The sequence below is a fragment of the Tachypleus tridentatus genome, chromosome 7 (assembly GCF_004210375.1).
Source record: "Tachypleus tridentatus isolate NWPU-2018 chromosome 7, ASM421037v1, whole genome shotgun sequence".
NCBI classification, from domain to species: domain Eukaryota; kingdom Metazoa; phylum Arthropoda; class Merostomata; order Xiphosura; family Limulidae; genus Tachypleus; species Tachypleus tridentatus.
This window is the reverse complement of record NC_134831.1, coordinates 152,812,953-152,835,509: the sequence shown is the minus strand read 5'-3', so window position 1 is coordinate 152,835,509 and position 22,557 is coordinate 152,812,953. Positions and strand designations below refer to the sequence as shown.

General features: G+C 34.8%; 1 protein-coding gene across 9 annotated transcripts in view; it reads right to left on the bottom strand.

The window, feature by feature from the left end:
- Positions 1 to 539: 539 nt before the first annotated feature.
- LOC143256924 (protein-L-histidine N-pros-methyltransferase) overlaps positions 540 to 22,557 on the bottom strand; it is a 169,049-nt gene continuing 147,031 nt past the window's right edge. For 7 of the 9 annotated variants that reach the window (XM_076514803.1, XM_076514807.1, XM_076514804.1 and 4 more), the window contains 4 exons: positions 19,163 to 19,229; positions 9,373 to 9,632; positions 3,158 to 3,342; positions 540 to 1,115 (listed from right to left, as the gene is read on the bottom strand). In XM_076514803.1, the coding sequence (XP_076370918.1) occupies positions 895 to 1,115; positions 3,158 to 3,342; positions 9,373 to 9,632; positions 19,163 to 19,229 (733 nt within the window). In that variant the 3' untranslated portion in view covers positions 540 to 894. The remainder of the gene's footprint in view (positions 1,116 to 3,157; positions 3,343 to 9,372; positions 9,633 to 19,162; positions 19,230 to 22,557) is intronic. The other 2 variants (XM_076514810.1, XM_076514811.1) reach the window with 1 other exon arrangement.

Sequence of the window (22,557 nt, the reverse complement as noted above, 5' to 3'; positions counted from 1 at the left end):
GGCCTATGTTACATATATCCTTATTTTAAAACACACGTAGTTTAACTATTCTAATAATAATAAAGCTTGTGTTTTCTTTGCAAATAAAGTATAACTAATGATGCTAAAGACGTATTATAATTTATCATTTCCAAAAACTGAAGGCTATTAAACAATTTGACGTGGAAGCAATCTAGACGAATACCTGGTTTTATAACAGTTGCTTTTCGTGTGTTTTTCGGTTTACCCAGGTTTCGTGAATTTTATACACAAGACTTCGACTTTTAAGTAACAGAGTTACAAAGTCCACGCTGCTACGTATCACGATTTCAGCTTTCGACAAAGTTTGAAATTTCGTTCCCCTAATTTTTTGCATCAGAAAATGTTAGTGTACAACTACATGATGTACTTATTTTTCAATTTCAAAATATGGTCATATTAACCATATTCCTAAACAACTCGTCTGTAAAAGAAAAAAGTCACTTTTTCAACACTTTAGTTATTTCAGTACTAAAATACAGTATAATTTCGGTTATCAATAAAAAAATGAAGAAAACTAATTCGAGGGTGACAAATGTTTTATTAATACTTTCTATACAACCCATCACCAAGGTCTATTAACAGCTGTATAATGAATAAAAAAGGCACTTAGTTCTTGGAGCGGTAGAAGTCAACAACGTTTACAGTGGTCATTACTGAAGCAAATCTTTACTAATGATTATACAATAGAAATCATGTAATATTTCCATATGGGCTTACAAAATATATTGTCAATTTCAAGAGATAGAATACAAAGAATTTGACTGCACAAACATATAGCATTTCTGCACATAATTTGGCTTTTATAAATGTTAACAAAATTACAAAACTTTTACAGTGGTCCGTGAATTATGATCCTCCGCAAGTGATATTTGTCTATAGTAGCTGATCTTCTTTCAACTTTAGAACAAACACAACATCGTCCAACCAATAATAAGATTGCTCCAAGTCTCCCTCACACAAATAGGGCACTCGAGACCATTTGACAATTTCAAAACCTGCAGGAGCTATGACATTCAGGTACAAATTTGACACTTGGACCTCGAAGGTATTGCCCTCTACTGGCAAAATCTCCGTTGGTTTGTTATCAGGTTTTCCTAGGAAAAACGAAAAGCAAAATAATTATAACTGGGTAAATAACAGTAAAAAAAGATATTAGCAACACAAAGTTTAATAAATAACATTCTTTAATTTCAGTGGTGTCAAGTTTTACAATTTTAATCAGCGATTTTAACACAATTTCCAATTACAAATATGTTGAACACATAATGACTAAAGCAGTTAAACGTTTTGGTGAACTAAATCTCAACACTTTTTCTTTACTTGAAACCAATATTGCAAAATATCTGATTTCAGGGATTTAACTATCGCAATTTGAAAAAAATTTACACTTGTTTTGACTAAAATAATATATAGTAATATATTTTCTAAAGCGTAATATCATTTATATTTTGTAATTTAACGCTAAAAAACATCGAAAGACATTAAAACAGTAAATTCTTATTACGTATAAAAACAAGGAATTTTCGTTATCAGTTAATAACAGAACATCTAAACAATGATTGTCTGTTTTTGAATTTCGCGCAAAGCTACAAAAAGGTTATTTGCGCTAGTCGGTCCCTAATTTAGTAGGGTAAGACTAGGGGAAAGACAGCTAATCATCACCACCCACCGCCAACTCTTGGGCTACTCTTTTACCAACGAATAGTGGGATCGACCGTCACATTATAACGTCCCCACGGCTGAAAGGGCGAGCATATTTGGTGTGACGGGGATTCGAACACGCGACCAGTTTTGATACTGAAGCAATGAATAAATCAACGGCTGAAGAAGCGCCATAACTCGTGACGTAATACATTCACGTCAGAAAAATTCGTACTCATTGACATTAGTACTAATCCACGGAGTTAGAATAATTATTTCGTGTTTTAACGGAATAAACTGACAAACTAGCTATCACAAAAGCTTAGTTTCAGGTGAAACATCTCGCCCAAATAATCTTTTCAAAGCTTTCTCGATGCAATCAATATGATCAACTGCTTCTTGAAATTTATAACAAGAACCAATAAGAATTTTAGTTTAAACATATTTCCGGATAAACTAACGACGTTCTCCAGCTTATCTCATTTGCCAGGATCCTTTGGAGTTGAAACGATTTTTATGCTCTCATCTAGATACACTTCAAACTAAGCAAAGACAAGAACAAGTTTAACGAGGAAAAAAAGAATGAACTGATTGGGTTATGAGAGGCACAGACAGTGGGACATCTCTTCAAACTTTTAATAGCATTGAAAGAATTGTCAAGTGGTTACCTTGTTGTAGGAAACTAGGAATTAAATAGGCTTTCAAGCATTTATTTATTTTTTGATGATGTGCAATAAAACTACGTTTTTCTCAAGCATCAGGGGAACTTTATACACAATCATTATAAAACTATGTGTTATTAAAATACGATTGAACTGATATGTCCTTTCAACAGCCATTAATACTGTTGGGTCAAACACTAGACGACCCGTGTTATTTTACTGTAGACAAATCCATTCCAATGAAAGACATGAAAAGGTAACAATGAAATTTTCCATGAATCAGAGTTTAATACATTTTTTGAGTAATGATACATGAAAGATGGTATATAATTATATACAGTGTTCATCGCTTACTGACTGGCTATAAACCTAGGTTTATTTAACTTTTGGATTTCTCTTATTCCTGGAAAATAATATTACAAATTTAGAAGTTCGAAACGTCTTACAATATAAGCTGATATCACTTGTAAATCTAATTATACATGTGCTGTAAAATAATGAACAAAACTGTCTAAAACACCAGAATGGTTGATTAGCAGAAATGTTCACCAACTTTTCATACCTTTTTTATTTGTACACTGCTTTGTTTACCTTACAGCGTTTGCTTTTTTTTTTTTTAATGCGACTCAATACTGGCACTACCTCTAACCCACAACAGATCGAACAGTAACCGACTTTATACTAGCACTAGGCCTAATCCATAACAGATCAAACGGTAACCGACTTTATACTAGCACTAGGCCTAATCCATAACAGATCAAACGGTAACCGACTTTATACGAGCAGATCAAAAAGTAACCTAATGTACGAGTTTTAAAAAGTGAATCATTTACCTGATTCCACATATTGCTTCACAGGTAACACAATAGCTAAAATTAACCTTCCTGTACCAGTCTTCAGACTATTTTTCATATTCTCCAATAACGCAAGAGGGCGGTCACAGCGATCTAACACGTTCAAGCAGGAGATAACATCATACAGCTCTTTCTTCTCCATCCATTTGTGAGCATCAAGGACTCTAACACCCATAAACAACACATAAATATGAATACAGTCACTGAAGGGAACGTGAATCAAGTTCAAGAAGGTCTACTTACATTATATTCAAGTGTAAACTGTATATATCCTGAAGATGACCTATGAAGGTCGAAACGTTTTCTCTGTTTGTCAATAAGAGTGTTAATACCCATACCAGCCGTTCTGAGATACATTTTTATTTCAAGTGGTTTTCTCGTCATCACAAATTAGTCTGCAAATAACGTGAAATCAATTACAGGATGCACCATTTTTTAGAAACTATATATATACATATATACACACACACTAAGCATCCCTCGACGCTGACGCGATCAAAAAATATGCCAAAGCATATATTTGAAAGTAGTCGTCTTATAAGGAAAAACATTGGTCATACGTAGGATACTAATGACCACAAATAAATACACTAAAAGCTGTAAGTTTGAGTTGAATCACGTGAACTGCGTGTGGTAATGTAAGATAACAATGTGCTTGATCTGACGGTATTAAAAACTAGTTTGCAACTGTCCCGCCTAAACAAAGACATTTTACACCAAGAACTGACGTGTTTATTCATGATATGTTGGTATAAATCAAGGCTTAACTGATACAGACCCTCCAAGTGGTTAACGTAATATATTTCACATACAATTGTGATGTCGCCTATACTGTAACACTGTAAAAAAATGAATTCAATTCTAAAATACCCAACACTTTTCAGTTACATAAATATGCTCCGAATGTTTTATGTTTTTTTGTTTGTTTTAAATTTCGCACAAAGCTGCAAGAAGGCTATCTGCTCTAGCCGTTCATAATTTAGCAGCGTAAGAATAGAGGGAAGGCAGCTAGCCATCACGTCCCACCGCAAACTCTTGGGCTACTCTTTTACCAACGAATACTGGGACTGCCCGTAACATTATAATGCCCCAATGGCTGAAAGGGCGAGCATGTTTGATGTGACGGGGATTAGAATCTGCGACCATCAGATTACGAGCCAAGTGTCTTAACCATCTGACCATGCCGGGCCAGTAATGAACGTTTTTCGAATCGTTTATTTCCAAGTCGTAGAACACTGTGTGTGTGCAAAACCCGAATGACAAATGAATGAAAAACTAAGAAAAAAAGTATCGGGTTACACGATAAGACTTTTATTTTTATTACAAAACAGCGGTCGTTTAGTACGAAATTCACAAAGCATGGCTATCTTATAAAGTTTTTACACTAGACTGGTTGCGTAACTGAAATAACGTTAAACAGCAATAATAATTTCAACAGCTAATTCTCAAGTAACACCCCATTAAATAACAACCAACTAAACGTTCGTACCTATAACGTTGAACAAAACTAATCAGCTACTTTGCCTTCAAAAGTAATTTTTGAAAGAACTAAAAAAAATACCAAATATAAGTTTAAATACCCTACACGAGTTTCTCCAGTTAAAAAAATGTTCAGTAACAACGCGTATAGATTTCTGATAACTTACTTTAAAAGCGAATGATGCCCAATCTCTCAATCAAGAGCGTGTCCTCGAGATAAACAGCTTTAAAGCTGAAACGTGCTGCTTAAAAACAACAAGAACAAATATGATCATTACATCGAACCACGAACCGCTAGTGGCACGCAACGTATGCAGCGAAATTTATCTCAGTTAAATTTTTTATTTATGTTTTCCAAATACAAGCTCTCAAGCACATCAAACCGCTGTATCTTCACAGAGAGGATCGAAACACGATTTTCTTAAAATTATTTTACAATTTTTCAGCTAAAAATATCTGCAAACAATTATTCAATGATTTCAATAATCATTTATAAATTACAGTATCGAATTTGTTTGTTGCAGCAAATATCAAAACCGATTTTCAGCGACAGGAGCCCTCAAACTTACCACTGAGCCACCAGGAGACACTGTATCAGTTTGGATTGGCCCGTCTGCTGTGACCACTGTTGGGAATCATACTCTGGAATTTAGCGTTGTACGTTAGTAGACTTATCGTTGTCCCACCGGGGGACAATTATTAGTCAAAAATATGCGGAAACAGTACGAGTTTGTGACTAGCGTTAATAAATTTTCTCTTTTTAGCTAAAAATATGTCTAACCTTTTCAAATATTTAACCCCCAAAAGACAAAATATGCATATAATTAGAAGATTAAAGCACAAATTATTTCTAAATTAAAGTATTCAGTTTTAATGACAACATATATGAAAAACATTGACCATGCTGTAGATTGTTCAACACAAAATAACGAATTAAGTCAAATGAAAATGCGTGTTTTTAGAGGCAGTTCTATGAAACACGGGCTTTGACCAGAAATTTTAAATATTTTATCCAGTAAACATAATTTTAATAAAAATTAATAATAAAAGCAATACTCTTATTTGTGCGTTTATGTTTGTGTGAAAATCACTGATGGATGTATTTTCCAGGAAATCGTGTTGTTTCTGATATATAATACAGTATTGAAACTTATGCTATAAGAAATTCCAGTCTTGCTTCTGATACTATACATACAGTATTGAAACTAATGCTATAAGATATACCAGTCTTGTTTCTGATACTATACATACAGTATTGAAACTAATGCTATAAGATATACCAGTCTTGTTTTTGATACTATACATACAGTATTGAAACTAATTCTATAAGATATACCAGTCTTGTTTCTGATACTATACATACAGTATTGAAACTAATGCTATAAGATATACCTGTCTTGTTTCTGATACTATACATACAGTATTGAAACTAATGCTATAAGATATACCAGTCTTGTTTCTGATACTATACATACAGTATTGAAACTAATGCTATAAGATATACCAGTCTTGTGTCGGATACTGTATTGAAACTAGGTACTATAAAAGATAAGTCTCGTTTCGGATCCTATAGATACCGTTTTTCTTGTATACTTACACAATACGTGAACAGTTGTTGACGTTTTGAAAAACCCTGCAGCATCGACTTAATATAAACAGTAAATAGTTCCCTTGTCTCAGTCATAACTACTTTCCTCCTTCTCTTAGCCCATCCAACCCATTATACCAATATCAATACATCCTCATACACGTTTCTGATACACACGTATCGAAGGCTTCTCCTAAGCAGAAACAGGGTACAGGCTTTTTGGTTTTATACGACGTTATGGGAATCATATAAGAAAATCGAAAGATATACACCGTAGTAAAACACTCTTACACCATACACACGTAAAGGCATATTGAAGTTCAACCATGGTGTAGTACATTTAGGATTAGCACCACTTGGAATAGCATGCATTAAAGAGTCATTTAGAAAGAGACATAAAACAGCACGGCCCCATTAAGAGCATCTGACCAGGACAAAGATTTGTCGTGAAAGTATCAAATTGTTCGCGACCAATGGATGCACAGCATATTAAAAGAGAAATTATGAATAGCAGTAGATCCAACCCATTTCCCTGGATGGATGTAAATTATTTTTCTAGGATAGAAAAATCGGGTCTAAATTTTGACGGTTGAGCGATGATGGCAGACTTAAGCTGTTACCAGAATGCTGAAAAACTTGATTTAAGCACAAAATCCGTCTGCGCTTTCACACGTCTCCTCTTCTGCCATATGTCATCACCGTTTCAATTTCACCAAAATATCAAAGATACAGTTTCTTAGATAACTCCACTCCTAAAATGCTGTAGTAATTTTCTAAAACAGCCTCAAGTGGTGTTTTTTTGTGACACATCCTTTTATTAAAGGTGTATCATAACACCCCTTTTAAACAGTATAGTTTACGTCAACAGTGTTTTCTAAAAAAAATTGAGAAAACCCGCAAACACGTCATTCTAGTAAATTATAAATCGTCCGATATTCTTCATGTAATCTGACTTTGAATAAGTATTAAGAGTTGCTTTTTCAGATATAATTTTATTGTAAGTGTCGCAGCTCCTTCGTCCTGTGTCTTCAAACTTGTGATTTTAAGTAGCATCAGGAAAAAGAATCTAAGAGAACATCTGCGTAAATTCCAGTTCCCAAAAAATTGGTGAAATCGTTTCAAAGACACGTACAGACATTTGTGTGATGACTACAACATCAATATATAATCAAGTAGTACTTTGTGTTGTCTACACTTCATAAAGGTTAACAGCTTTATTCGCACAAATTACGTAAAGAAGAACAAACACAAATTTACAAAAATATGAAGTTTAATTTCCCTGCTAGTTTTGACGCATCACCTGAGTCATTTTCAAGAGTACACTTAAAAATGACGCACGTGATACATCGAAACTAGAGTGTAATTAACTTCATAATTTTACAAATATGCTTTTGTTCTTCGTTACTTAATTTGTGCTTATAATAAAACTGTTTGTATTTACAACATTAATATATTTTTACGAATAAATCAATTTCATTCGCCATGCATAATGCTATGTTTTCAGTACACTAAGTCAAAACAGTTTAAGCTGGAATTTCCAATAACTGCAATTAAAATAAGCATATTTTATGTACAAATAGTTACAATCACTACTTAAATTTCTGTATGTAGTACTTCCACAATTCTAAAAGGATTTGAGCCTAAGATAGTCAAAACAATGCGACTATTAAATTTATGTAAACTGTAAATGTTTAGTTTCTTTATAGTTTCACCAAAACACCACATTTTAACAATTAATAACAATAACTTTTAAATATCGGAGAGAAGACAAAAAACAACTACACATAGTGAACATAAAAGGTTTGGTTTGTTTTGAATTTCGCGCAAAGCTACACGAGGGCTATCTGCGCTAGCCGTCCTTAATTTAGCAGTGCAAGACTAGAGGGAAAGCAGCTAGTCATCACCACCCACCGCCAACTCTTGATGATTGCCATTCATCCGCGTTTCTGTATGCTGGGCTTTGGATTTATTATTATATAATTAAACCATGAATCTAGCAAACACGTGTTCTAATGTAAAATCAGATTGGTTGGAATTTATTAAAATATGCTTCCTGTCAATTGATATTTCATTACAAGCCAAAACTTTACAGGCTGTTTTAACCGTGAGATGTTATTGGCAACCTGCTGTAGCTTTAACGCATTTATTACAAACCTGTGTTGTCCTCTTTGTCTCTTTTGATGTTGTAGATTAGTCAACATTTTAAATTAGATAGCTTCACTCGATATTTATCAGTTTTCATACTTGCCTCGTGATATCTGTCTGTACGGCGAAAATATATACATTTTCTGCCTTTTATGTTTAGTCCAGCATGGCCAGGTGGTTAAGGAACTCGACTCGTAATCCGAGGGTCGAATCCCCGTCACACCAAACATGCTTATCTTTTCAGTCGTGGGGGCATTATAAGTTTCGGTCAATCCCACTATTCATTGGTTTTGTTTGTTTGGGAATTTCGCACAAAGCTACTCGAGGGCTATCTGTGCTAGCCGTCCCTAATTTAGCAGTGTAAGACTAGAGGGAAGGCAGCTAGTCATCACCATCCACCGCCAACTCTTTTACCAATCTTTTACCAACGAATAGCGGGATTGCGACCGTCACATTATACACCCACATCGGCTAAACATGCTCGCCCTCCCAGCCGTGTGGGTGTATAATGTGACGACCCACTATTCGTTGGTAAAGAGTAGCGCAGAGCCTTACGCGCTAGGCCATGCCGGGCCCTATTCATTGGTAAAAGAGTTGGCGGTGGATGGTGATGACTAGCTGCCTTCCCTCTAGTCTTACACTGCTAAATTAAGGACGGCTAGCGCAGATAGCCCTCGTGTAGCTTTGCGCGAAGTCCACAACAAACTAGTAGCCATTGTATAAAAAAAATTACTCACCAAACAGAGTATATTTTCTTCAAAAACAAATCGTACATTTTTTTATGGTATAGCCTTTGTTGTAATGGTCAGTATATATTAAAATAAGGTAAAATCATCTACTTGCTCAAATAGTCATATAATACATTGTCAAAAATAAAATTTATAAGGTAAATCACAAACGCACAGAAAAATAATAAAAATCTGAATTATTATGTAGCCCAAGTAAACTTAGCTGTTAGTTTGAAAGCACACAAATTTCTTACTTATAACCTTTCCCTGCTAAAACTCTTCTCATGATCGGAGAAAGTTCAGTAACATGAACAGAACGGAAGTGACGACTCATAACTTCCGTTACCGCACCATCTCCAGCACCGATGTCCAGTAAAAGATCGGCTTTCCAAGATTGTTCAACATCTAAAAGTTGTGTAAACTGGCGATGGGAAAAGACAAACATGGATCCTCTTCCTAGCAACCTGCAACAATCCGAAACCATTAGCCAGAATAATCTGGTGTGGAAAAGAACCTGAAAGAGCAAGAATCAAATCTCTGTAACAACAAAAATCACACAATCCTGTTTAACTCCTGTTGTTACTATTAATCTGCCAAACAGGAGCTGTTAAGCTGCAACATGCACAAATGAAGTTTCACATTTATGAGATGGAGAAACATGAACAGCACATTAGGCTTGTTTTGTTTGTTTGTTTTGGAATTTCGCACAAAGCTACTCGAGGGCTACCTGTGCTAGCCGTCCCTAATTTAGCAGTGTAAGACTAGAGGGAAGGCAGCTAGTCATCACCACCCACCGCCAACTCTTGGGCTACTCTTTCACCAACGAATAGTGGGATTGACCGTCACTTATAACGCCCCCACGGCTGAAAGGGCGAGCACGTTTGGCGCGACGGGGATGCAAACCCGCGACCCTAAGATTATGAGTAGTACGCCTTAACGCGCTTGGCCATGCCGGGCCGCACATTACGCAAACGTGAGGTTAATATTCCTCTGAAGGTTATCCACAATATTTAATTACTAACCAGATGGTCAGCAGTATTAATCGTTACAAGGACTTCATACGACCCTTTAAATGGAATAACAGGATTGACTGTCATATTATTAATGTGCCCCAAATTGAAAGTGGAGAATGTCCAGCAACGGAACGTCCAGGATCCCCCGGCACGCAGTCCGGCATACCAATCACTTGGCAACTCTCTCGGCTTAATCATGACCGTTTGTACTAGATGTGTTATTACAAAAGAATACAGATTATACTTGCCATGCAGTACATATCGTATGTAATACAAATACACAGTATTATGTTGATTATCATTCATTGTTGTACAACATCATGTGTCTAACACTCTTAAGTGTCAGCTGAAACCCCCCTTCCCCAAAAAAACAACAACACACAACAACAACAGGTGTTTAAACTTATCAGTTTCTTGTGACGTTTCGTCAAACTTGTTTCCCATGAAGGAACTATAAACTGCTAGATTTAACGTTATAAATAAAAAATAATACTTATTTTCTTGTAAAATTTATACATTTACGTTTAGTAAAATAGAAATTCATAGCTTATACCGTTAAGAAACATTTTCATGTGACATAAATAATACCTTAATAACACATTATAAATGATTTTATTGTCAGCTAAATGAATTGCATTGCGAAGTTAGAAATTCGTTAATCTCTTTTTCACAAACAGGATGCCAAGCCTGGTTGTTAGGGCGCTAGATTATGTGTCCGAGGGTCCATGATTCGTGTCCTGCTTCTGCAAAAACGCGCTTCGCTCTTTAACTCATGGATGTGTTATAAGAATAACGGACAAATCTCACTACTTAATTAGAACATCCCAATATTTGGTGTTAGGTGTTACAGCAGACAACCTTGCGTAGATTTGTGTTAAGAAATAACAACACTCATTGACAAAATTAAATAAATATAACCATAAAACTATTCACAAACTAGCTAGCTTAATCTGGTAAAACATGTGTTAATGTGAAATTATATCGAAGTTACGTTAGTTCTTTCTTTAGCCAAAAGATGGCAGATTACGAATATGATACTCGTTACAGTGATATGCGTCCAAATTCTCTCTCCTTGGTTAACTTTCGTTCACATTAACTAGTATAAACCAATAACACATGTTGATCAAAGTGTAGATTGAACTGCAACTCCTTTCTCCTTAGACTTCGATATTAACAAATTTTCGGAATATTAAGTATATTTACAAAGACTAGGCTTCTTACAGTGGTTGAGTGTATATTACATGAATGGTGAACGAGTGATAAATTCGATGACAGATTAGGCTTCACATTTAATTTTAAGTGCTATAAACAGCATTGTGGCTGAATAATTCACCAGAACGTATTAGTAATGTCAATACTGCATTTTTTTTGTTTGAAATCCTTATAAAAATACAGGATTACTCTGTAGGTTAAAGGGAATCTCAAAACAAACTACCATTACATCACTTACTAAACAATATTGAAGTGAAATCTTCACTCGGACACTCACTTCTCCCTTTACCAATTTATCTATCTTTAATAGCCTCCCAATCTGTTATAAAATTAAACATTTAGAGACTCTCTTGCTCATTTGGGAACACTTATTTTAATTTGACAGACACTTTGCTGCCAGATCATATTCCTTGTCACGAGGGCAGTCTCTTGGGAACAATAGCATTAGCGTTCCACAAACAATGACTCAAGAGAATTTAGATAATTACAGAGCTCTCGCGTCTGGCTAAACCAAGCGTCAAACCTTAAACGACAGGTAAGTTTCCTGAAGAAATGGATGGAAAGTAGAAAGTTTCGGACACACTTTCATTTAGAATAGTTACTTACCTGCAAAGTTTTTTTAAACAAATTTGTTATTGAATCAGTAAGAGATGTCAATAATTCATACAGGAAACTCAGGCATCAGAAGATGTATCATATCACATGCTATCGATTTATCTAAAACGTCGATATGGTATTCACTTATATCGTTTCGAAAATAGTCACTAGCAATAATAACACAAAACCGACGATTCTTTTAAAAATAAGACGTGATAACAATTAAGTTGATAAACGTTTTACACGAATTTTCACCCAAACATTACATAGGGAAACTGTATCAGGACTGTTTGTATTGTAGAGTTTCAGACACATGCCTCCCAGTGGCGCAGGAGTATGTCTGCGTACTCATACAGCTAGAAATCGGATTTCGATACCCGTGGTGAGCAGAGCACAGACAATTTTGTGCTTAATTCCAAACAATCAATCAAAGCAGACACATACAGAAGAGTGTTCTATGAAGCTATACAAGGATTGTTTTTCATCGCTAATGGTATTCTATGTGATGCCTTTGGGTATAGGCTATTACTCTTTAGCACAATTTATTTTAGATTAGTTTTCTGCGCAATATACAGAGGGCAATTATGTTCTCTCCCCTCTTAGCATGCTATTCAAAGTTCACCATCTGTTTATAGATTACCCATGAAGGTTCCTTTGCGCAGTCTTGAGGGCACAGAAAGTCCATGGGGGACGTATGAACTCCATTTTGTACTTTCGTCTTGAGGAAGAAGTGAGACGTTGACTTGAATTTGTGGTTGTTTGTTTTGACCTGACGGAACTACACCTCATTGGCATACAGTCCGTGCAGGGCTTTTACTTCCTCACAATATAGTGATGTCAGCACGTTAGCCTGAAAATATACAGGTTTCACCTTGGCAATTTGCACAAACTTCCGGGTGTTTAACTTATAATTATAAATATAACCTGTAACCATCAATGGTCGTGAACCACTTTCGAGACGAGTTCTGTGCTATCTTTAAAATGTTGAAATTCCGAGAGCACAAGAATAACTCACTCGAAGTAAAAACGTATTCTAAAGACAGCTGGTGTGGGTATTAAAACTTTAATTAAAATAAAGTACAAAACAACGTTTAGACCTACTTAGATTATCATAAGTTTTAATACCCATACCAGTCGTCTTCAGAATACAAATCACTCGAACGTTTACATACACTTAAGTACTAATATATATGGTCCAATGTGACAATATGTTTGCAAGAAGCAGCTCTCGATACTTTTTATTACCTTATAAGCAGTTCCAAAAGAACTTGAATTGTAAGGGATTGCTGTGTTGTTTGGTTACTTCTGGCAGCTATTACTTTTACTATTCGACTGGTGTTCGACTGTGAAGATACATGCTCTACATCTATCGGAATTAAGTTTCCCTCACTTTACCGAAATGAAATTCATGTTTAAAATCACAAGTTTTTATGTTGAAATATACAGTAAAAACCCTGCTATACATTACACACTCTGGTGAGTGAGGAAGACACTAGATACTGTTGAAACATATCATATTTTTTCAATTATTGTATGAAACGTAAGGTTTTAAACTTCATTTATTTGATGTATAGAGAACGAGGTAGAGATCAAACACGACCCTCACAGACCTCAATAGAGATTCGCCATTTGGTGTTTCACAACGTGTTTAATGTTATTTACCCACAGTTTTTAATCGTTTGATATAACTAAAGAGAGCTTTTCAAAACGTTCAAATATTGATTTTTGTTTGCTTTTATAAATTTGGAATAACATAATTTCAGTAATGTAATTCAGATAAAGTTAATTTTAAGCGTCATCCACGCTTGAAATTCACTACACTTGAACGAAATTGTAACGAGTTAAGGTTTTTAACCTGTTTAGTCAAACGCCACAGGGATGGCCAGTGGAAAGATGATTAAATATGCAAGTTGATACAACAGGTTGAGAATTACCTTTAGCATCTTTCTTAAATGAGTATTAAAATACTTTATAAATTGCTTTATTACTTTTACCAAATACAATTGTCTTTACCCACCCTTTTATGCACTACTAATCCCGAAACGATTTTAAAGAATGAATTATGCACTAATAATGCGATATAATTATTTTTTAAAATGGAAATATTTCCTATACGGTAAACCGAATTAAGTTGATCTACGTTTGCAAATTAAGAATTTCTGCGCAAAGACTGATTATTTTCATTTCGTAAGGAAACTTCACGAAAAACTCTATGCAAGAGCTGTTTTCTAGGATACTATTTCACAACAAGTATTGGAACTCATTGTCACATTATAACATCGAAACGGCTTAAAGGTCGAGCATTTTCGGCGTTGGGTTTTGATACTTCGACCACGAAATTGCACGTGCCCTAACCTCAATTTCAAGCCTCTTCGTTTATAGGCATAGTTTATCCTTCACACATCGTATTAAACGCCCAATAAATTGCTATTTTTCATCCTTAGACGCAGTTTAAACATCGACCTCAGCATTACTGCAAAGGGTGGTTCAGTGTAGTGTTTTTTATCTTGTTTTATATATTCTCTATGGAGGAAGATTCATCTTTAACTGAGATAAGGTATGTTTGAAATTATATGACAGTCATGACTGGTTTGTTTTGAATTTCGCGCAAAGCTACACGAAGGCCATCTGCGCTAGCCGTCCCTAACTTAGCAGTGTAAGACTAGAGGGAAGACAGCTAGTCATCACCACCCACCGCCAACTCTTGGGCTACTCTTTTACCAACGAATAGTGGGATTGACCCTCACATTATAACGCCCCCACGGCTAAAAGGGCGAGCATGTTTGGTGTGACGGAGACTCAAACCCGCGACCCTCGAATTACGAGTTGAGTGTCTTAACCACCTGGCCATGCGGGGCCAACAGCCATGTCCACTACCTTTTATTTTTCTTCTAAAAACAATAAAATATTTTAACTTTTCAACTTCATATAAATCGTTTTAACTAAAGAATAATCTGTGATTTTGAGACTTGTATCGTGCTGCTGTTTAGTTTCAAATCTTTCAGATTATGACGATAACTCTCTTCATCTCAAATTGTTTTTGAACCAACGTCAGTAATGGAATATATATAAACTGTAAGACTGAATCAATTTCTCACACAACTTTATTACTGGAACAAAACATTTATTAGTTATGGACAAAACAAAATTCATTCAGAAAAAAAGGCCCGATTAGCATGTACTAAGATATAAACTGTTTAACAGAAATAAATAAATTACTAACTGCCACAAAGAGTATGGAAACTCTTCAATCAACAACACTGGTCCATATTGAATAGCATACTTAATTCACATTGGTTATATTTAAGTGAAGCAAATTAGTTTCCGTTTGTTGGTTATTGGCTAAGTGAAGTATTAAAATTCTAGTCCATGATTTAGCTTACGAAAAGTTGGTTCTATCCCAATGACAATCCAAGAAGTTGTCCGTCGACAGCAACTCATTTACTGAGTGAAGCAAGCACGTGACTAGATTAGAAAATCGGATGTCGACTGCCAAAAATGCAGAAAAGATATTCAGCCCACGATCTCACAATTGGTGTATATGAACTGAATCAACTAATCATCCTGAGTCTGATACACGTAAAAATTAGCACTGTCTTTGTTCTATTATAGAGGTCGCATTTTTGTTTCAGTCACACGCGTTGTCACCCTGTACGTTACATCAATTTACCCCAAGTTCTCTACACGTAATTAAAACCATTGTCATTAGACACCGAATTATACCGTAAAACATGCACGTTGTATGTGTCGTGGCAATAGCTCTATCAGAAGCTAGCCTGCGTGCACCATTAATTAAGTACAGGAAACAGCAAGTTTTATCTATGTGCTTATTAACATTAAAATTATATCAGTCTGTCTGACAACTACGTATCTGTCTGCCTTTCAAACTACCAACTCGTCTACTTTCATTTATTTATCTGTGCAACATGTATGTCTTTACACCTATTTACCCATGTGTGTGTATATTTACACATATGTATATTTGAGAACATTTGCCATTCATCTCTAACCATATCTCAATTGTATAAATGTCTACGTTTATTTGTCCATTTGTATTCATGTGTATTTACTCATCTATGAACATTTGTATGTAAATATTCATTCACACACACTTATGTTTGTCTTGGTTTCTCCGTTTGTTTTTATTTTTCTGTTAATCAACATTATATTTTTATTGTATATTAGTATCTATCCTATCAGCTCGTTGTTTTTCATTGAAATTTCAACTCGACTCATTTATACATATGGTTAATCACATTTGGTTTTTTCTGGAATTGAAAAGCTACACAAGGGCTATCTGGGCTAGCCATCCCTAATTTAGCAGTGTAAGACTAAGTCGGAAGCTGGTCATTACCATCCATTGCCAACTGTTGGGCTACTCTTTTACCAACGAATAGTGGAATTGACCGTCACTTTATAACGTACCCACGGTTGAAAGGGCGAGCATGCTTGATGTGACGAGGATTCGAATCCGCGACCCTCGGATTAAGAGTCAAGCGCCTTAACTATCTGGCCAAGCCGGGTCCCCTCCCAAGTCAAATTATGTATGATAGATCTTCTACCTATCTGTCTATCCATTCTTTGGTTGAGTAAAGAAATAAACTTGTCCTTCACGAACTCACCGGTCAGTTACCTGACAAAAGGAGTTTAGTTTAATTAAACTGCGTTCCAAGTTATATGCTCAAACGATAAGCTAGATTTTTATACATGTAGAGTGACAAAACAAATATTTCTTTAGTCACATGTGATAAAACTTAACCCTGCAGTTAACCCTAGTCACGACAAATTCAAATAAAACCTACCTCCAATTATCACGAAACTTTAAAAACCGTACTCTCGTGACGAAAAATGGGGAGAGGGCTCGTTTAGAAGGTACAGTTTGTAATGCTCGTTACAAGACAGTTCTCTGTTCAGAAGATACAGTTTGTAATGCTCGTTACAAGACAGTTCTCTGTTCAGAAGGTACAGTTTGTAATGCTCGTTACAAGACAGTTCTCTGTTCAGAAGGTACAGTTTGTAATGTTCGTTACAAGACAGTTCTCTGTTTAGAAGGTACAGTTTGTAATGTTCGTTACAAGACAGTTCTCTGTTTAGAAGGTACAGTTTGTAATGTTCGTTACAAGACAGTTCTCTGTTTAGAAGGTACAGTTTGTAATGCTCGTTACAAGACAGTTCTCTGCATTATTCAGTTTGTAATGCACAAACATCACAATACAAGACAGTTCTCTGTTTAGAAGGTACAGTTTGTAATGCTCGTTACAAGACAGTTCTCTGCATTATTCAGGCACAAAAATCACAATATTAAATCAAAACGTGAATTTTCATAATTTGTTGACTCAAGAAATACTTAACTGTATTAAAACATTACTAGACATCACGATGTCGAACTGAAACCTGACACAATGTTATAACTGGAACTTTGCTTCTCCGTCATAAGTTAAAAGTTTTTGTTAAATTGTTCATCAAACGATAAAGAAAGAAGAATGTGCTTTGCAGTTTTGTTTTTCCTGCTTCCCACTATCTCAGCAATAAGACTGAAGGCCTATGACGCTAAAATTCGGGGTTTGATATCTTTGTGTCGCTTTATGATTAACGACAAACAATATTCCTTTTGCTCTGATTTGTCATGTTTACGGTTGATGTGGAAAATGACAACCCCTTTTAAGCAATTGTTTCTGTCTTGTATAAATAGCTGTCTACTTCTGAAGTAATGTGATGTATTTTCAGTTTTTTACCTGTTCTCAGCTTTAGTTTGGGTGTATGCTAATGTCAGAGCTAGCCTTTTCAGGCTGAGGCGTTATAACTGATTGTAGTATTTCCAAGTCTATGGTTTTCACATTTACCGTAGTAACATGACATTTGGGTTATTATTGTTTTTTTTTTTAAGCGATACATCTGAAGTATCTTTAATTATTACACTGACTACAGCAGTAACAGTTTACTGGAACTGGGATGTCCAAATGTACTATAGACCTATGACCTTTGAACTAATTTGGTTCTGACCACTCCGGCAGGGCTAAAAGAATTTTCGTTTCCTCAGGTGATTACATATAGTTTATCCCAAAGTTATTCGCACTTACTGCTGAAACATTCATTTTGTGAACCAAAATGTTGTTTTAAATCAAGCACAAAGCTTCACAATGGGCTATCTGTGTTCTGCCTATCACAGGTATTAAAACCCGGTTTTTTATTGTAAACCTGCAGACATATCGCTGTGCCACATGGAAAGGGGGGCACGAGAATGCTAATTTGTTGCTTTAATGTTTTTTAATGGCAGACTTGTTCAAAAAATGTTTTCTCTCATAAAGAAGATAAAGACAGACTAACCAACCTGTACCTTCTTCTAGGTAAATCAGTTTAATGTCCATGTATTTGAGTTAAAACAGGACAATCATAAACTATTTTTAATAAATGTTATATACATATCGTGCTACAAGAGGTTGATTCATTAAAGAAACACAATACTGCTCCAATGTCGCAGCTCACTGCCTAGTAGTATACCAAACAGAACACCTGGGAATAACAACACGCAACCTTCTTTCGTCCAATTATGATTAACTTGACTTCTCCCTTGCTAGCTAAGATAATACACATAGATGTAACTCATTGAACACTGCGTCCAAACAGCAACTCATTGTACTTACATTTCTTTCTTACTGTGCTCAAAGAAATTTTAAATTGTTAGAAAATATCACCGAACATTCATTTCCTGTTCATCTCCACCACAGGTTATGAATCTCACCAGTTACTCACATTATCTCTTCCGTTAACAAACCTAATAAGTTAAGAGAAAATTCTAATTCCACAGCTTGTGGCGAACATACAAGGAAATACGTGAACTAGCTTTTTCCAAACATATCCTCTGACTGCCCTTCTCCCACCTATAGCCTATACCGTATACAAACATTTTTTTCTCGTCAAAAACGTTGAGTTTAACTAGCAAGTGAATCATATATTGCGCTTTACACATACTTTTAAAACAAAATAAATAAACCGAGAGAAGCTTTTGAAATCGCCCATATCTACATCTAGTCTAAAAACAAAACAAAACTATATACGTTATAAGTTACGTTTTTAATGGCCAAATTTCCGACACACATGTATAAAAATATTTTAAATATTTGTAAGTTAGAAAACAAGACAAAAATTGTTATAAAACATATTAACTGCATATGTTTTTTCAACATTTAAGGGAAGCTTGAAAAAAAATGTGTTAACTTACTTTTATAACAATTTTTAGGCGTACTGGTTTTTCCAATATTTCAAAGGTTTCTTCGTTCAGACTGCAACTTTTAAAGACAAAACAATGTTCTTTAGCATTATAAAAAGAAATTATTTAATAACTGAAAATGCGCTGTAAAACATTAAATTACAGTCTACTGATCTACAGGGTGAAAACGATCAATCGCCCGTGAAGCGTGAAATAATAAATTAACTATTCCAGAATTTCATGCTGTTAACACAAAATTCCACACAGCCCTAACCTAAAACGGTTAAGCAAGTACACCTATAATGGGTTGTTGTTTAGTTTAGTTCAGAAAATATCGCTAACAGCAAAGGTGTCAAACTGACGGTGTAATTTAATCACTGAAAGTTTCATAAACTCCGAAATCTTTCGTAAGTATTTTGTTACCAATTTTTTTCAAAACATATACTAAAATAGATACATAAATTTTTAACTGCAAAAATATAAAGCAGTTATTAAAAGTAAAAAAAAAAGTACTATTATTTTCTATATCAGAAAGTTTATCTTAAAAGTATTAATAATTTAAAATTAACTGTTCTCAACATTAAAGTTTGTAAAAAGCTCAAGTAAATCAGCTTGTTATAATAAATTCTTCATAACATTTATCTCATATTTACAGCCATTCGGTGTAAACATTAAAAAAACACACAAACAAATGAGGCAGAAATGCGCGTACCTCTTCGACAGCTCATCAGTATGTAAAAACTTTCTTATCGGAACTTTTCTGCCTCACAGATATAAAATGTTGAAGGGATGAAGTCACCACATTAAAGGCTCGAAACAATCTTCGTTTTGATCACATGATAGGTAAACACTATGTGTTATTATTATTGTCGTCATGGTCACCATTACTTTTTAAATTCAATGTACAAGTGTGTGTGTGTGAGTGTTTAGCAAAGCCTCATCAGGCTATCTGCTGAGCCCACCGAGGGGAATCGAACCCCTAATTTTAGCGTTATGGGTCCGCAGACTTACCGCTGTACTAGCGGAGGGCTTCAATGTACGACAAGAACTGTTCCTGTATTTCAAATGTTGACACTGTTTGATAGTTTGTAAGTTAACTTCTATATATTCAAGTACACAATAAATGCAATATATACAAAGAGTTTTTAATTGAAATTAATTTTAAAAACTGTTTAATTATTGTTGTCTTCTGTTAGAACTTTTTATTTTAAGCTTTATATCTACAGTCTCAAATACATTTTTAAATTATTACAAAGATATTATTGAGATTTATTTAAAAAATTAAATCTTTGTCGATTCTCCGAGTAACTGCGAGTTCTGAAAAATTATTTAAAGCATTAACATATACAGTCACCATAAGATGGCGCCACAATCACAGAAATAAAAACTCGTATTAGAAAGATTACATTACCATTAACAAATAGTTAAAGCATATAAGAAGAATACTTTTTACTGCATCTATAAATAAAAAACGTGATCATTTTAAAACAATTCTTATATTAATGCAGTTTTTCGGTTATATAGTTCACCTACCACAATAGCAGTTTGCAATTTCCTTTTTTCAGATGTTAATTTACAAGGAATATAAAGTCAAACTGATGCAAAATTTGATGACTCAGTTTTTCAAAAAATGCCTTTTTTATGTACAGACATTTTCATCTACTCTAAATATTAACAATGCACAGAGTCAGAAATTAGAATACTTACAACTAAGCTATCTCTTTGACAAAGATGTTCACGTACACAAAGAGAGTATTCCTCATTCATTAGATTAGCCATACGTAGTTGTAGCTTGTAGCGAACATACTATGAAACATGTAAACTAACTTTAGTTTTTCTTATAACTCCTAAATGCCCATCTCTCATCTATAGCCTTTAGCACATAGAAACTAATTTTTACTTTCTCTCGTTTAATAATGTTGAGTTTAACTAATGATATATTGGGATTCACATGTACTTTAAAAAAAAAGTTTCATATATTTCATAGTAAAGTTCACGAAAGAACCTTTAAAACTCCTGACGATGCGGTTAAACATGATTCTAATGTTGTCACATTTTAAACGTTCAGACAAAAGCGATAACAGCGAACTCTTTTCAACTCCTCTTTGACTACATACTTGTATTACAACGTCACACACTTAGATCATAAACAGAATCTAATGTTTCGCATGAAAGCCAACAAGCTGAAAAACAATTAGACTAACAATTAGTCCGCCCCCCCTCAACTTTGGCTAATTGCTGATCATCGAATCGGTGTAAATTAACCTTTAATGAAAGATATGATTCTCAACTTTAAGACGGAGAAATAAGTTAATTAGTAGCGATTAAAATACATTACAGATCTGAACAGGTGCGTAGATCCTGGGAGAATGGGGGTATACATCCCTCCTTCATTTTAGGTGGGGGGCATGGTGCATACAATCATCCCCCCCTACAGTTTGGTTTGTTGAATTGTTTTATTGCATCACAGTCCTACAAATTGTGTGTTTGTTCTTGTGATTCTCGTGTTCTTACTAATCGAATTACATAAATAGGCCTAGATATAGGCTTTTTCAATATCCGAAATGTACATCTTTAATATAGGCGTGCTTCTAAGCTTTTCGATCTAAGCGATAGTTCGTAAGTATCAGTCAGCAGGCCTAAGTATACATGCAAGTATCGTGGCAAAAAGATTACTCTGTGACTGCATGTTTACAGCTTTCAGGTTCACATTATCAGAGATTACCAATTTGAAAATTGAACAGTCCACGTAAGTGGTTGCAAAAATCATCCCCTCCACCATCGGGTGTAAAAAATCTATGTCCCTGGATCTGAACATAATTTTTCTTTGGAGACTCCCAGAAAATGTGGCACCTGTAGACTTTAAATAGGGCAATCCTAAACTATGCATGGTAAAACGAGGACACGTAGTGTATAGTAGCTTTTAAATTAATTAACAGATATTAACAAGTACCCACCAAGCTTTTGACATCCACCACCTGACATCTGCGAAAACACTTTTCTCAAAACCCTTCTAAAGGAGTACATTTGGCAAATAGTGATAAAAGTTCAAATCACTTATAGCTGAGACATAAATGGAAAGTTGATGTGTCACTGAAGGATAAATAACCAGATCAAGTGTAATTTAGACGGAGATGATCTGATAAGGTGTAACCATTAAAAACGGCCAGATTAATGGTAATTAAGAGATGGTCAGATGAGGTGTGATTCAGGAATAAATATATCAGATCAGATATAATTTAGATGAGAAGCAAGATAAATAGTCAGATCAGCTGTAACTTTTGGACAAATACAGTTGTGTACTCCTCTTAATGTTTTCGCTATTTTGATGTACATTCTTACTTTTACTCTATCTCTGAGTTAATAATGAGATCTAGTCAACAAAGACGGATTCACTAACTAAAGCT